Here is a 13,599-nt window from a genome sequence, read left to right as displayed (position 1 = left end):
AGTCACCGAGCAAGCTTTGTTATCATCATACTGTGCACAGCCTTAAGGCTGACATCTAATCTAATTTTATTTGGAGTGGGAACATTGATATATGACGTTAGGAATTTTTTTTTTTTAAGGACCCCTCTTCCTTTGCTAAATTATTGGTCCTTGAGAAGTGGAGGCACAAAATACTTAAGAATTGAGATTGGGACAGCTAATGGCTACATCATTTATAGAGTATTTCCCCACTTTTCTTCCCCCCTTTTGTGTCTAGTGCTGAAAAGAGCAACAATAAAGAAAAGCAAAAACGATCTAATCCATGCTGAAGAGGGAGAGGATCACTTCACAGATGTTTGCTCTGTGGGTAAGTCAGAACTCGAATGAGAGACAGTCCCCTTCTCTGGTAGATTGTCTCTGGAAGCCAGAGGTAGGATCTGTTCCACAGTGACATTCAGGGTCATAAATGAGCAAAGCACATTGTCAAATCAACCCCTGGGGTTGTCCTTGTTTCGTTGTAGGATGCCACTTGGGGAGTATGTTAAGAAGAATTCAGCTAGATCAGGCCCTATATTCATCTATTTTGGTATTCTCTGTCCCGCATCGGCCAACTGAATGCATTTGGGAAGCTTGCAACCCTGAATGGAAGGGCAACAGACCCCTTCCACTGTTCCTTCCCAACAATCTGCATTTATGATATGCTGCTTAGGATTCTTGAGCGCTTGATCCTCCATGAACCAGTCTGTCCCCCTTTTAAACCATTCAAACTGCTTGCCATTGCCAGGTCTGTTAGCAGCAATTCCCAGAACGGTGGCTGGAGGCATGTGATAGAATTGTAGGATTTACAAAGACTCAAGGAAAGTAATTCAGCCCAACCTGCTGCTCGCTGTAGAGCGTCTTTGCAACAATAGCATCCTTGTTGGATAACTGCCCAGCTTCTCTGAAATCCCATGAACAAAAGGGAGTCCACAGTCTCAGCTTCACCTCCATAGAGGTTAGGAATGTGACTCATACTTTGTCTTGGGTAAAATTGAAGTTAACCTTTCTTGTTGGAAGAGAGTCACTTCATCTGGATGATGTCCTTGGTTTTAGACTTTTCTCATGCATGCAGTTCCACTTCTCATAAACAGTGCGCTCTAATGACTTAAGGTGTTGACTTTATAGCATTTTAATACAGATAATTTCTTGACATGGTTATGACAGCTTGTAGAAAATTTACTGTATAATTACCCGCTGATCCAAAAAAGCATTGACCAGTAGGGACCTCTTGCCAGCTGTTAGGCGATGTGAGTTGTTTTCTAATTCACTTAAATGGTTCTGCAAGAACCTCATAATCACTTTCCAAAGCAACATGTGGTGGCAAGTGATAGAATTTGCTTGATTAAAAAAAAGATAGGATGGAAATATAATGATGTTCAAATGTGGGAGAAAAGATATTCACTGAAGGATCATAAAGATTAAGACTGCACTCCTACATGTGCTTATACTAGGCAAAGAAACCAGCTACATTAGACACAGTGGTGACTACTACTACTACTATTTCTACTAGTAGTATTATTTATTATCATCTATGCAACTGCAAAAGTGAAATCTTTCATGGACAATTGTGGACAATGCTGCTCTACTGAAAGGAGGTGTGATGGATGGCATGAGCGAGGAAGATACTGGAATGGAGGATCAATTTTATCAGGAGGGAGGGGGAATATTCCAGAGCAAGCACTTTCTCAGTCCACAGCAAGAACGTGGGAAGATGAAGAGGATGAGGACAGCCCCTCCCTAGAGTCTCGCGGGGTATATCCACTAGTTGCTTTAGTGTAGGTTGAGTCTGGCGAGATTGATGCGAGGCCCAGCCCAAGAACAGCAACGAGACAGTCCAGTCCAATATAGTTCCTTTATTAGCTTGCTCCTAATAGACAGAATCTCGCCAGACTAAACCTATGCTAAAGCAACTAGTGGATATACCCCTTGAGACCCCACAGAGGCACTATCCTCATCCTCTTTGTCTTCCCACATTCCTGCTGTGGACTGAGAAAGCACTTGCTCTGGAATGTTCCCTCTCCCTCTTGAAAAGCTTGGTCCTCCATTCCAGTATCTTCCTCGCTCATGCCATCCATCACAAGAGGAGAGCCCTTTCTTTCCCCTTATTAGATAGTTTCTGGATGTCTTTTAGCCAGATGCATCCAATCCATAAAGACAGAGGAGAGCAAATTTGGGAGAATGGGTAAAGAACCCCATAGATTTGGTTACCCCGCTAGATAAGGCAGAAGCATTAAAAAGGGAGCAAGCTCTGATATGATTCCAGGTGCATAACTGTGGTGCCAAAAATAAAATTATTTGTGGCATGATACATGAGAAGCTCCAGGAAGGAAGTCCAGAATTACCTAAAGGTAAGATTGAATGATTCAAGCCCCATCAGCTTGTCTAATATTTTTAGAAGGACAATCAGGTTTGCGAGCTGGTGGTGGTGGGACGCAGTTGGGCCTCTCCTAGTGTGGAATATAATCTCTTGTGTGATTAATGGCAGCCTGGATATTTTTGACTCTTGAAGCCCCCTTCCCTCTAAAAATGAAACTATTTTCTTCTATGACCACAGGGTCTCCATTTGCTCGGGCCAGCCTAAAGAGTGGCAAAAATGAGAGCTCCTCCTATTTCCGGCGGAAAGAGAAGATGTTCCGCTTTTTCATTCGGCGCATGGTGAAGGCCCAGAGTTTCTACTGGGTAGTCCTCTGTGTTGTGGCCCTCAACACTATGTGTGTTGCCATTGTGCATTATGACCAACCAGAAGGTCTCACCACCACCCTTTGTAAGTAAGGTCTTGTTCTGTCAATCCTACTTCATTGTTGGTAATTTATAAGCTTGGAGATCCAGCACCAGTGATGATGACAGCACCAACACCTGGATATTTGCTGTTTTCTTACGAACAGGAGCTATTTCTAGCCATAATCCTAGAATGGTATGAAGTTCTAATTAGAAAGTTTGGTCACATCTATGACTTGAATTAATGACCTGAGTGGAATTGGCTGATAAATTAAAGGTCTCCAATTCAAGTGGATGGTATGGAAACACCAAAGCCCCCCTTTTTAATTGATTTGGAAAATCTATTTGGATTGGCCCAATTTCCAGAATTGGGTTGAATAAACTTTCCATATCAGATTACAACCAATCCGCTTGTCCCCAGAAGCTGAGTCATCCCTTCTCAAGACACTAGTGGTTGAAACTACCCTCATCCCCAAGACTGGATGCAAGCAAGCGCTGGGTAAATACCCTCAGGTATTTCTGCCCACACTGAGCTAGGTGGAAAAAGAATTTCCATGTTATTCGAGAAATTTGAAGCTGGAATAAGGAAAAAAGTAAGCTTGACCTCTTTTTTGGATGATTTACAGGGAAACCAGAGGCTGGTTTTTCTGGGTTTTGCAAACTCTTTGTTCTTCTTTTCCACAAAGGAATAGTGGATATAATAAGGTGATGGGAGTACAGAGAGTTGGATATTTTCTGATTTAAAACTTTTCCTCCATGTAAGTTGGGGCTAAGTGGCTAAAAAGGGCATTGGTCTTTCATCTCCTAAAAGAGGTAACATAAAATAGCAGGAATCAAGAGACCAAGAGTTCACTTTCACAGAAATGATTTCAGCAGAGTTGTTTTTTTTTTTCCCCCTAAAGAAGAGAACTTTATGAACAGATATTCATCTCCCAGCTGGTGTCAGAAAGAATGTTCTTGTTAATTACCAATTGAGTGAAAAATTATACAGGCTACATACAGCGAAAAAAAAAGAAAAGAAATAAAAGTCAGAGCCCATTTTAATCACAAAAAAATGGGATAAAAGCAGAAAAATATTTCAGCAGCCTGGAGGCTCAGGAAGAAAAGAGGTATCATGAAAGCTTACAGGCACATTGGCTGAGGATAATGGGTGATGGCTGAACAAGACACATCTCTGGGGCAAGAAAGCCAAGGATTAGTGTCTTCCAAAGAAACCAAACTAAACACTTGTGTGGAAAGCAAGCATGAAGCATCTTCTAAAGGAGATCGTGCAAGTAGTCTGGAAGTGGCGTTTGAGGAATGGGAAAGGCCACCTTATTTGACAATGTTTATCAGACAGGCCTACATGGGCAGGAACAAGAATCCTGTGGCCTTGCAAACATTGCTATATTTATAAAACAGCCACCCCACATTGGTGCTCCTCCACATCCTCAAAACGGGGATACACTTCAGTGAAAATTAGTTAATATAACATATTTTAGAAATCATAGTCCCATGTATATTTTAAAGCACAACATCCTGAAAATTCTGAGGGCCCAGAATGGGGATTACAGGAACAGAAGCAGCTAAACAAAGGACTGGATACTAAATGTTAACATTGGTTTCAAAATATATAGGGCTAGGCTTGGTATAACTGTTTGTCTGATGTTCAGCCTCCAGCATTCTTCCTCATAAGTTACCTAGGAGTAGTATCATACAGTAGTTCACAACAACTGAAGGCTACAACTTCCTTGCCTCTGCTCAGAGGTTTGGTAAAGAGTTGGAAGATCATTCATCCATTGAATAGGGCCATCCACAACCTTGTCCACAGAAGGCTTTCTTTCCCAGGCATGTCAGAGGAAGCACATCAAAGACACTCACAACCCTGTTGGGTTGCAAAGTTTTCTGATTTGGCCAGAGGTTACTCATGTGAGTGGCCTCACTGAGCTGCTTTGCAACACTTTGGGGGTGTTGCCTCGTGTATCTAGTTGCTGAGTAGAAGAGTCAGCAAGAGATTTGTGCTCATGAGTGTCACTGGCAAAGAAGCAACTGGATATTAGAACTATTCTACGGGGCAAAGTAGCCTGAAAGGGGTGCCTTACAGAAGTATTCATCCAACGAATGCAAAGATTCAAAGTTCAAAGGGTGGCAAGATTCATCAAGTCTCTTTCTCTACCTTTGTTAAGCGTTCTGTTGCGTATTAGTCATAGCATTGCTGTGCAGTAAAACTTCACGTTTCTGCAAGGGTAGAAGCACTGCAGTCTCTAATTTGACAACTTTATTGAACATGTGTGAAGTTGAGGCTTGGGTATGAAGTATGTTACTTCAGTAGGAAAAAAGGAGCAGAGGCTGGACTGAATACCGCCTAAGCATTATATAGCCACCTCTAATTCAATCTGTCTGGGACCAACTTAATTACATTACAAATTACCTTCGCTGTAGGGCGTGCCATTTTGCTTTTTGTCATTATACCTTTCTCCCATCTCCCTTCCTCCTTTACTTTCTCTTTGTTGAAACGCTCCAATGAATTTTCTCAGTTTGACATTTCCAAATGTTTGGAAAGCTCTGAAAGGATAAATGGCATGGGTTGCTGGGGAAAAATCGAGGTGGGAGTGCTATGCACACTGCATTGAGTTCCTGGAGAAAGGGCAGGATACATATCTAACCAACAGAATTTATGGGAAGGGAAGGGAAGGGAAGGGAAGGGAAGGGAAGGGAAGGGAAGGGAAGGGAAGGAAGTTAATGGATGGGGAAGGGAAGGGAAGGGAAGGGATGGGAAGGGAAGGGAAGGGAAGGGAAGGGAAGGAAAGGAAAGGAAAGGAAAGGAAAGGAAAGGAAAGGAAAGGAAAGGAAAGGAAAGGAAAGGAAAGGAAAGGAAAGGAAAGGAAGTTAATGGATGGGGAAGGGAAGGGAAGTTAATGGATGGGGAAGGGAAGGGAAGGGAAGGGAAGTTAATGGATGGGGAAGGGAAGGGAAGGGAAGGGAAAGGAAAGGAAAGGAAAGGAAAGGAAAGGAAAGGAAAGGAAAGGAAAGGAAAGGAAGTTAATGGATGGGGAAGGGAAGGGAAGGGAAGGGGACAGGTTAGATGAGATGACAGAAGTTTTGGGGACCATGTCTGGAAACTGCTGCCCTCCCACCTCCAAACTGCGATACACTGAAAGTATTCTGTTCAGTCATGTGTTCTGGGTAATGTAACATAATTAGTTCCTTGATGAGATTGTGTTTGTCTGCAAAGCTATACCACATTCTCCCTGTGGATATCAGTATGCACAGCAGGGGAAGTCTTCAAAGCCAGCACTCTTCCTTACGTCTGCTGAAGATTTTAGGTGTGAATTCTGGAAGGGGGATGGGGAGCCAAAGATTAAATATTGACAGTCCTTTTGCACACATGATGGTTTGCAGCAAAGTGTGGGGCAGCAAAGAACTGGATAAATAGCAACCTCTTTAGGCCCTGTTCCCAATGGCTTCAGACTTTGAGATGTTCAGAGAAAATGGAATTAATGTATTAGTGATGAGACAATGAGAGAGAAGCTGCTAATGATCTTATTCAAAGGTACTGGGTGGAAAACAACTAGTGTGGCCTTTACCAGCAGTACAAATTTTAAAAATCGAATTGCATTATTTGTAGCCAGTTCTTCCCTTCCCCTTCTTTCATCCCATTGCATAAGAGAGGTTTCTGTCTAAGGTTGCTTAAAATCCTTAAAACAGCCAAACAATATGGAATTGCATTTTTTTTCCAGTTATGTGGACAAGGCTAGGTCAGAAGAAATGGTGATCCTGATCCATCAGCTGGAAGTGATGGTGGAAAATGGGAGACCTTGTGTAGGAAGATGGATGGATAATTGTGAAATCCATCCTTCTCTTCCATTGCAAGAGATGTCCCAACAGAACTGGGATTTTAACTCAGATGGGCAGCTATGTGAATCATGGTGAAAAGATCTATGACTGAGTTAGTTTTTTAAAGGGAAGAGTGAAAGAAAGGAATGAAAGAAAGATGAGGTTTAAGTTCTTGCAAAACAATACAGTCCAGGATGGCATAACATTCAGAGGAGAGGAGAACAATGTTTCAATGTTGCCTCAGTGAGCGAGTTTCAGATCAAGTCTAAAATAGTGATGGATGTCTCTCTGGGCAGTCATTTCCATTCTTAGTAGGTGACCCTTCTTTTGTTAGATGAAGCTTGCTTTTAACACTTGGGGGAGATTTCACCAGAACCTTCCAGTTCAAAGTCTACTGAATTGGAGGAGGATAGTGAGGCCTCCTTGGATTAATGAGATACTTAAAAATGAAGCTCTCTTGGGATTGAGCTTCATTTCACCCTGCAATTCTTCCTCAACTTTCTTGGCTTCAGTCCTTAAGGAGGGAAATGAGATCTTGAGGCCCTGACACTTTGGTTGTGTTCACACAGCAGGCGCCATCAGGTTAGCTGAAGATCTAGCGTGCATTTGCAAAGTATGCTAAACATGCTTCATTATATTGTGCCTTAGCACACTGTACAGTCCCAGTATGCTAAACTGGGATTAGGTAGTTAATTTATTACTCAATGCATGGTGCATAGCCAGAAAGTGGGTTAAATCATTAACCAGGTTAAACAAGTTGTGTGAATACAGCCTGTTTTATCTCGATCTCAAAGAATCCATCTGGAAAACTGAATGACGTCCAAGGGGAAATGAGAGATGTAGTTAATATCTAGTTGCTGTCTCCAGTTGCCTTCCAACTGCACCTCTAGAGGGGGAGAGCAGTTTATGGAATTAAACATGCATTGCTTGCTTGCCTCAGAAGCCAGTTTAATTGATCAGCTGAAACTATGTGCTGTTTCTTTGGCATTTGCCCATGGCTGTGTTCATATAACATGCTTAACCAGGTCAGTCATAGATCTGGCAGTTTAATTGGCAAAACGTTCTAAGCTTGGCTAGTTACCCTTTTTTTTTCTTCGGTGATTCAATGTGTTGCATGGACATGGGCCATCTGGTTACTTTATGGTTCAATGTACTGTACAAATTGAGAAAATGGGTTAATTGAACCAGCTGTGGTGTGAACCCAACCATTGTGTTCGAGGAGATAATTTTGAATTGATGTTGCTCTATTTGATCAGTTACCATTTTTACGGGCCGTACAAAAATAGGTACGCATTGTATCCTTCAAAATATGCCTGTTGTGTACACTTGTTGCTACATTTTTCAGTCTAAAAACTGTGCTGCAAAATTAAGAGAAGCAACTGAATTAAGGGGATAAATATAGAATAAGAAAGATCATCATTTGGGGAGGTTGGGGTTCCTCTCCAAAACATAGCTTGTGGGTCCCCGGTGGTCAGGATACCCTTGTTCTCTGTGAAATGTTTTAGATATTTTTTCTGATTAATGATCACCCCACCAGGTGGGCCTTTTCCACAATGAAGGGACCTGTCACTCATGTTCTGCTACTTTCTTCTAGATTTTGCGGAATTTGTCTTCCTGGGTTTGTTCCTCACTGAGATGTTTTTGAAGATGTACGGCTTGGGGCCAAGGAACTATTTCCATTCCTCGTTCAATTGCTTTGACTTTGGGGTAAGAAGGGAATGATGCAAGCCTTCTCTGTGCAATAATGATTTTGTGCATAGATGAACATGTAGAAAGAATTGTGTCTAATTGTTCAGGTAGGGATGGTGGTGGAGGATAGGGAGGGAATAGGAAAAAGCTCTAGCCGCCCGTGGGACCTCAATCATTGCCATGGAAAATCAGGAAACACTGCATATGAATCACCGTGATTGTGGTAGACCCCTGCGCGTGTGAGGCCTTGCCAAAATTTGTAGGACCCATTTGTTGGAATGCAGGAGAGGACCTCTTTTTATGTGAATGTTTAGACTTCACATCCATAGCTTAACCATGCCTTTGTCTCTTATGCACTTCTCTGTTTTACTCTATTGTCCTATGTCTGAAATTGCGTTATGCAAGCTGATATTGATTGATGTCGAAAAGCTAAGTAAGGATGGATCTGGTTAGCACTTGTTTGGGAGACTACCCGAGGCTTCCTAGGCTAAACTGGGAAATGAAAACAAAGTTCCCCAAAGAAGCCAGTGGCACATCGGTTCCACACTGTTGCGTAGAAAATTACATGGGCCTGTCCACGAAGCCACCAGAAGTCTAGCTTGAATCAAAGTAGACTCTACCATTTTATTTGACTTCTTCTGATGATGTTTCCTTGGTTTTGTGTGTGTGTGCGCGCGTGCGTGTGGGGGGATTGAGACAAATATTTGTGAGATGACTATTTTAAATAACTGAGAAACGAATAACATGTCTCTTCCTATCTTTGCTACATTCTTTTGTGCTTCTGTGGGCACTGTTGTGTTTATCCTGAAAGAAATCATTAAGAGATGCTTATTTTCCACAGTTCTCTCCTCCTAAGGGGGTCAAGTGAGAATAGAGAGGCCCCCTCCCCTGAAGCATGGACAATCTCGATCTAGCTGCCCTTGAAAGTCTCCTAGCCAGCTGTCTTGCCATGCTCAAATGTATTCTTTACTATAGTCTTAATGACTAGCAGAAGGGCAAATCTTGAATCTGTGCAGGACCACGGTGCACAAAATCCTGGCTGTTTGGTGCTCTGTATGTAGGGGACTCAGCTGAAGGTCTTTGTCGGAGAGGGTAGAGCAAGACTGTCATTGCCTGTTTCTGAACCATTATTGCACAGAACCCCGGAGGAATTATTCTGACCTCACGGCTTCAACTGTGTCATGTTCGCAAGAACAGCAAAATAGCCTTTGGCAGATGTCCATTTCTACCAGCACAAGTGACACCAATTAGCTGCTTTCTTGGCAGGTCTCAGAAGAGAAACCGCTGCCTGCTCTTCAGGCCCTAAAGCTAGGCTGGATTCGTTGTTGGCACGGGTGATCTGCACAGTTGGCAGGGATCAAGCACTCTGCTCTGGCTGCCCAGTAAGAGCCTGGCTGGCCACGATCAAGGCTGCAACGTGCACTCTCTCGCTCTCTCTCTCTCTGAATCAGCTCTTGACGTGTGCTTGGAAATTTCAGCTAGTGCTGAATCACATCTGGTCACACGTTGACTTGGTTGGTTTGCTCATACACTATCAGGAATGGTGCAACAGGTCTCATTGTAATGAAGAAATCAGCCAGGAGGTGGCCTTGGTGTATCTGCCTGCTAAATCTGCTTCCCCAAGGTTGGGGAGAGATTTCCAACTTCTTCCTTACTCTTCTTTCTCAGACAATGCTCTAAAATGGAAGTCTGTCCAGCTGCTGTTTAAATGGAGGGGTATCTATTTTAAAGTAGGAAAGGTGGCCACCCCATACACCTTGTACAAATGAAACGTTGTAGCTTCTCCCCATTTGCGGAAGGTCTTGGATGACCCTCTTTCATTAAAAAAGCTAGAAGTAAAATCTCCAATCCTTGACCCACACTCAGCTCCTGGTGACTTCATAGACACGTCTGTGGAGTTTCCTTGGCAATGATGTGGACGTGATTTCCCTTTGCCTTCTTTCAGGATTTTGTTTGTCTGTTTGTTTCCAATTCTAGCCCATAGCCCTGGAATTTCTGTAAAATTGCCCATCCAAGGACTAACCAGTACTGACGCTGCTTAGCTTCCAAACAGAGAGAACATGGGGGGGAAGGAGAAGAAGCAGATAGGTACAGAGAATGACAGGAAGGTCTTGTGCATGCTACCTATAATTTCCACCTTTCTGGAAAGCCTTTCATTATTTAAAACGCTTCATCTGGGAGAAAGAAGTCCTCAGTCAATCTGTAGGGAACAAGTGGGTGTTAAATATTCCAGTATTTAGAAAACCACGAGCTGCTTCTTTGACTGCAGCTGTTTCTCCTTGCTCAGTTGCACACAGAGCTGGTAATCAGCTGTTCAGCTCAGGCGTTCCCAGGGGTGAGAGGGAGGGAGGGAGAGAAGGTGCTTTGTCATTTGCTAATTCTCTATCATTTGCCAATCCTGCTGGGAACATGGCAATGTCTCCTTTGGTGACTGTCATCACCCTGATCCCTGCTCTACTTTCCCCATTCTTGTCTATGACTGCTTTTCTGCCTCTGGAGGGCAGGGACTGTTTTGCCACCACTTCTAATTTGACAAATTGTCAGAGAGAAAGAATTTGAAGAAGAGGAGTGCACCGAAGATGCAGAAAGACGTTGCTGTTATGGGTGCAGAACTCTGAGACAATCCTGTGCCTGACAACGTGTGGTCATGTGGAAGGGAAGGGAGAGAAAAGATGGGCGTTCACTCCCTTGATGCTTCAGAAGGATGTGGGTTAAGCTGAGTTGTGTTGCTTCTTGCTGCCAACAGTTTCTTAGCAAGCAGGTCAAAATGTGATCTTCTAAAATGCCCCTTCGACACTCAGGTTAACTCTTGGTCTACATGGTGCAAAACAGCATAGGAGAAGTCACACCATTCTGGATTTGCTCTGGCGCCCGTGATGCTGTTGGGAGTTCCTAAAGCCAAGAAGGTATTGACATCAAATTAAGAGGAGAAGGATGCTCAATTGAAATAAATTCAAAAACTCTCAGGAGAGCTTTATTGTAGCTAGACACTTTTCGAATCCTTCAGAGAAGAGTGTTCACATGACCACATTTGAATCTGCTCCTGTTAGCTCTTATGGGCAGAAGGTTTTATGGTATACCTTACTTGATCATGCTGGCACATATGGTGCCAATAGTTCATACACTACTACACTATTTATATTATGGAGATCTACAGTTGGGAAGTATCATGTCTCTCTTAGCTAAGACTCCAAGAAGGACTGAAAGTTACTGTTTTATGAGATCAGTGTGCATAAAACCTGAAGCTCTGTAGGCATCTACTGCCGGCTTCCTCTCCCCTTCCCTGTGCATTTAATGCTGATCCTGAAAGTAATATGTTACTTCCAAAAAGGGGTCTCTCCAGGCTGTGGCTAGAAAAGGAATGTCTTATTCCAGACAGACAAGGAATATATCCTGCAGAGATACATCATCTTTCTTGGAAAAGAAGGTCTTTGAGTGACATGTCAGGGGCTGTACTCCCCAGATTAGATAAGGTCAGGGCAACCTAAACATGTTTTGGTTCATTTTATGGTCCAGCCGAATTAAATATAGCTAATAGGATGAGTTCCCAGTCATGGACTTCATCATATTTCCCTGCTATCACGTTACTACATCTCAAGGTCTACAACCACGTCTGTAGGGATCCATGGGAAACTGGGGTCCCACGTTGCGCATCTCTGTTCTACAAGACTTAGCAAATACAAGGCTGGAGAAACATCAGGGTCTTGGCCTCTGCTTGAAATGAAAAGTGGCTCTTTTCTGGGCAAGCTTCTCAGAGTTGCTTCTGCAGGACTGATTACGTAGACAAGGATGGGGTTACAAGAATTCCAGCAAATGAACGATTTCCCATCACAGTCAATATACCCCTCACATATATTAGGGTGGAGGCTTCCTCATTTCCTCTTCAACTGCATTTTTGCAAACTGGTGAGTCTCTTTGCTATTTCACGGGAGGTTGCAGGTGACTATTTACAAAGCCATTTCCTGAATTCTTATCAGTCCATGTACTGACCGTTATAACAGAACAGGGGGCTATTTTTAGGGCTGTGCAACATGGTGTGCATGGGCTATCAGCACCCTCCCCCCTTCCTCCAGCTTCTTCAAATATCTGGATATTTTTCTTGAGTTACATGCCTGCACCCCACAGCTGCCCTGTGATCCTGGGAAAGGAGAGGTTCAGAATAAGGAGTTTCTATGTTCACTCCTGTAGAATCCAGGATCTAATTCAGATCTAATGTGCTGCACGGCCCTCGTATTTTTACAATTCCCAGAGGACCCACTTCTTCCCACTAGGTAATACGCAATCATTTTTTAACCCAATGCATCAATGAAAATATGATCCTTTATTGATATAAGAGCTGTGCTGAGCCTTTATTTTTGCTCTCAGTCAGGCCAGAGTATTCCTTCATGCATCTGTATTTTTTGCCCTGAGGTTGACTTTGAAATGTAAATGTTGTGGTCTAATTTTTGGACTTTCTTCCTTCTTCCTTGTCCCCTGCTTTTTTATTACATCTCGTAATATATATCTTCTGACCATCTGGGCTGAGCTGGGGAAAAAACCCAGAGAAAACCATCTTTCAGAAAACAAAATACTGTAGCAGAGTAAAATTGGATAAAAAATGTGAAATCTAGTGGAATGCTGATCGAAGAGTGAGTTACCAATAAAGGAAAGAGAGACAACTAATCTAAACCAAATCTGATCCAATTAGCAGAATGGAAACACTGTTTTTTTAAATACATATTAAGTTTCTGTGTACAGTCAGGCTGTTTTTTTCTACTGTATGCCTAGAAATACAATGTAGGAAGGTGAAGCAATGTTCAGAAAACTGGTGTGGTTTATTATGTAGTTGGAACAGCTCTCTGTTTAAATTTCCACTTGGAAGCAAAACCAAAAACACATTTGTCTCTGCATAATGTGTAAAATGAGCTGCCTATCAAGTAAATCAGGACACGGTTTGGAAAGTAGCATTGTAGCACCCCAATATGAATTTAACGAAGCTAAGTCTGCTCTTTGTATGCCGTCTGCTCGACAGGACAACAAAAATGGATCTTGTGTATATTTGCAGTCCCAAAAAGTGGATTGAGTGATTCAGTCCCTAAGGTTTTTTCCCCCCTCAGCCATACCTTTGGCTTCCCAATTTCTGGCATTTCTCCCCCTTTTACACCTTTCAACAATAAAGGTCGTACTTGGATTTGTAGAATGTAATGCTCAGATTGGTCCCCCGCCCATTACAGCAGGATTGAAATAGATGGAGAGATGGAATGCAAAGTCCTGTGACTATCGAGAAGCAGTTTGCAAGATTAGGTCCTTCCTTTTGAAAAAGGCAGATTGGCCAGGAACAGATGGCTTTTTCTGTTTTTCTGCTTGAACCCACCACCT

At 42.8% G+C, this 13,599-nt stretch overlaps 1 protein-coding gene across 1 annotated transcript in view; it reads left to right on the top strand.

Annotated features, from left to right (window-relative positions):
• The window catches only part of CACNA1B (calcium voltage-gated channel subunit alpha1 B), a 145,005-nt gene that overhangs the window by 63,953 nt on the left and 67,453 nt on the right, over window positions 1-13,599 (top strand). The window contains exons 10-12 of the mRNA XM_088146959.1: window positions 197-346; window positions 2,573-2,782; window positions 8,147-8,259. Of these exons, the coding sequence (XP_088003085.1) occupies window positions 197-346; window positions 2,573-2,782; window positions 8,147-8,259 (473 nt within the window). The remainder of the gene's footprint in view (window positions 1-196; window positions 347-2,572; window positions 2,783-8,146; window positions 8,260-13,599) is intronic.

Source organism: Python bivittatus, unplaced genomic scaffold (assembly GCF_059951505.1).
Source record: "Python bivittatus isolate LINGU-HERP-01145 unplaced genomic scaffold, Pbiv_v1 ctg000160_np1212, whole genome shotgun sequence".
NCBI lineage: Eukaryota > Metazoa > Chordata > Lepidosauria > Squamata > Pythonidae > Python > Python bivittatus.
Note: the sequence above shows the minus strand (reverse complement) of the source record. Positions and strands in the feature narration are given on the sequence as shown.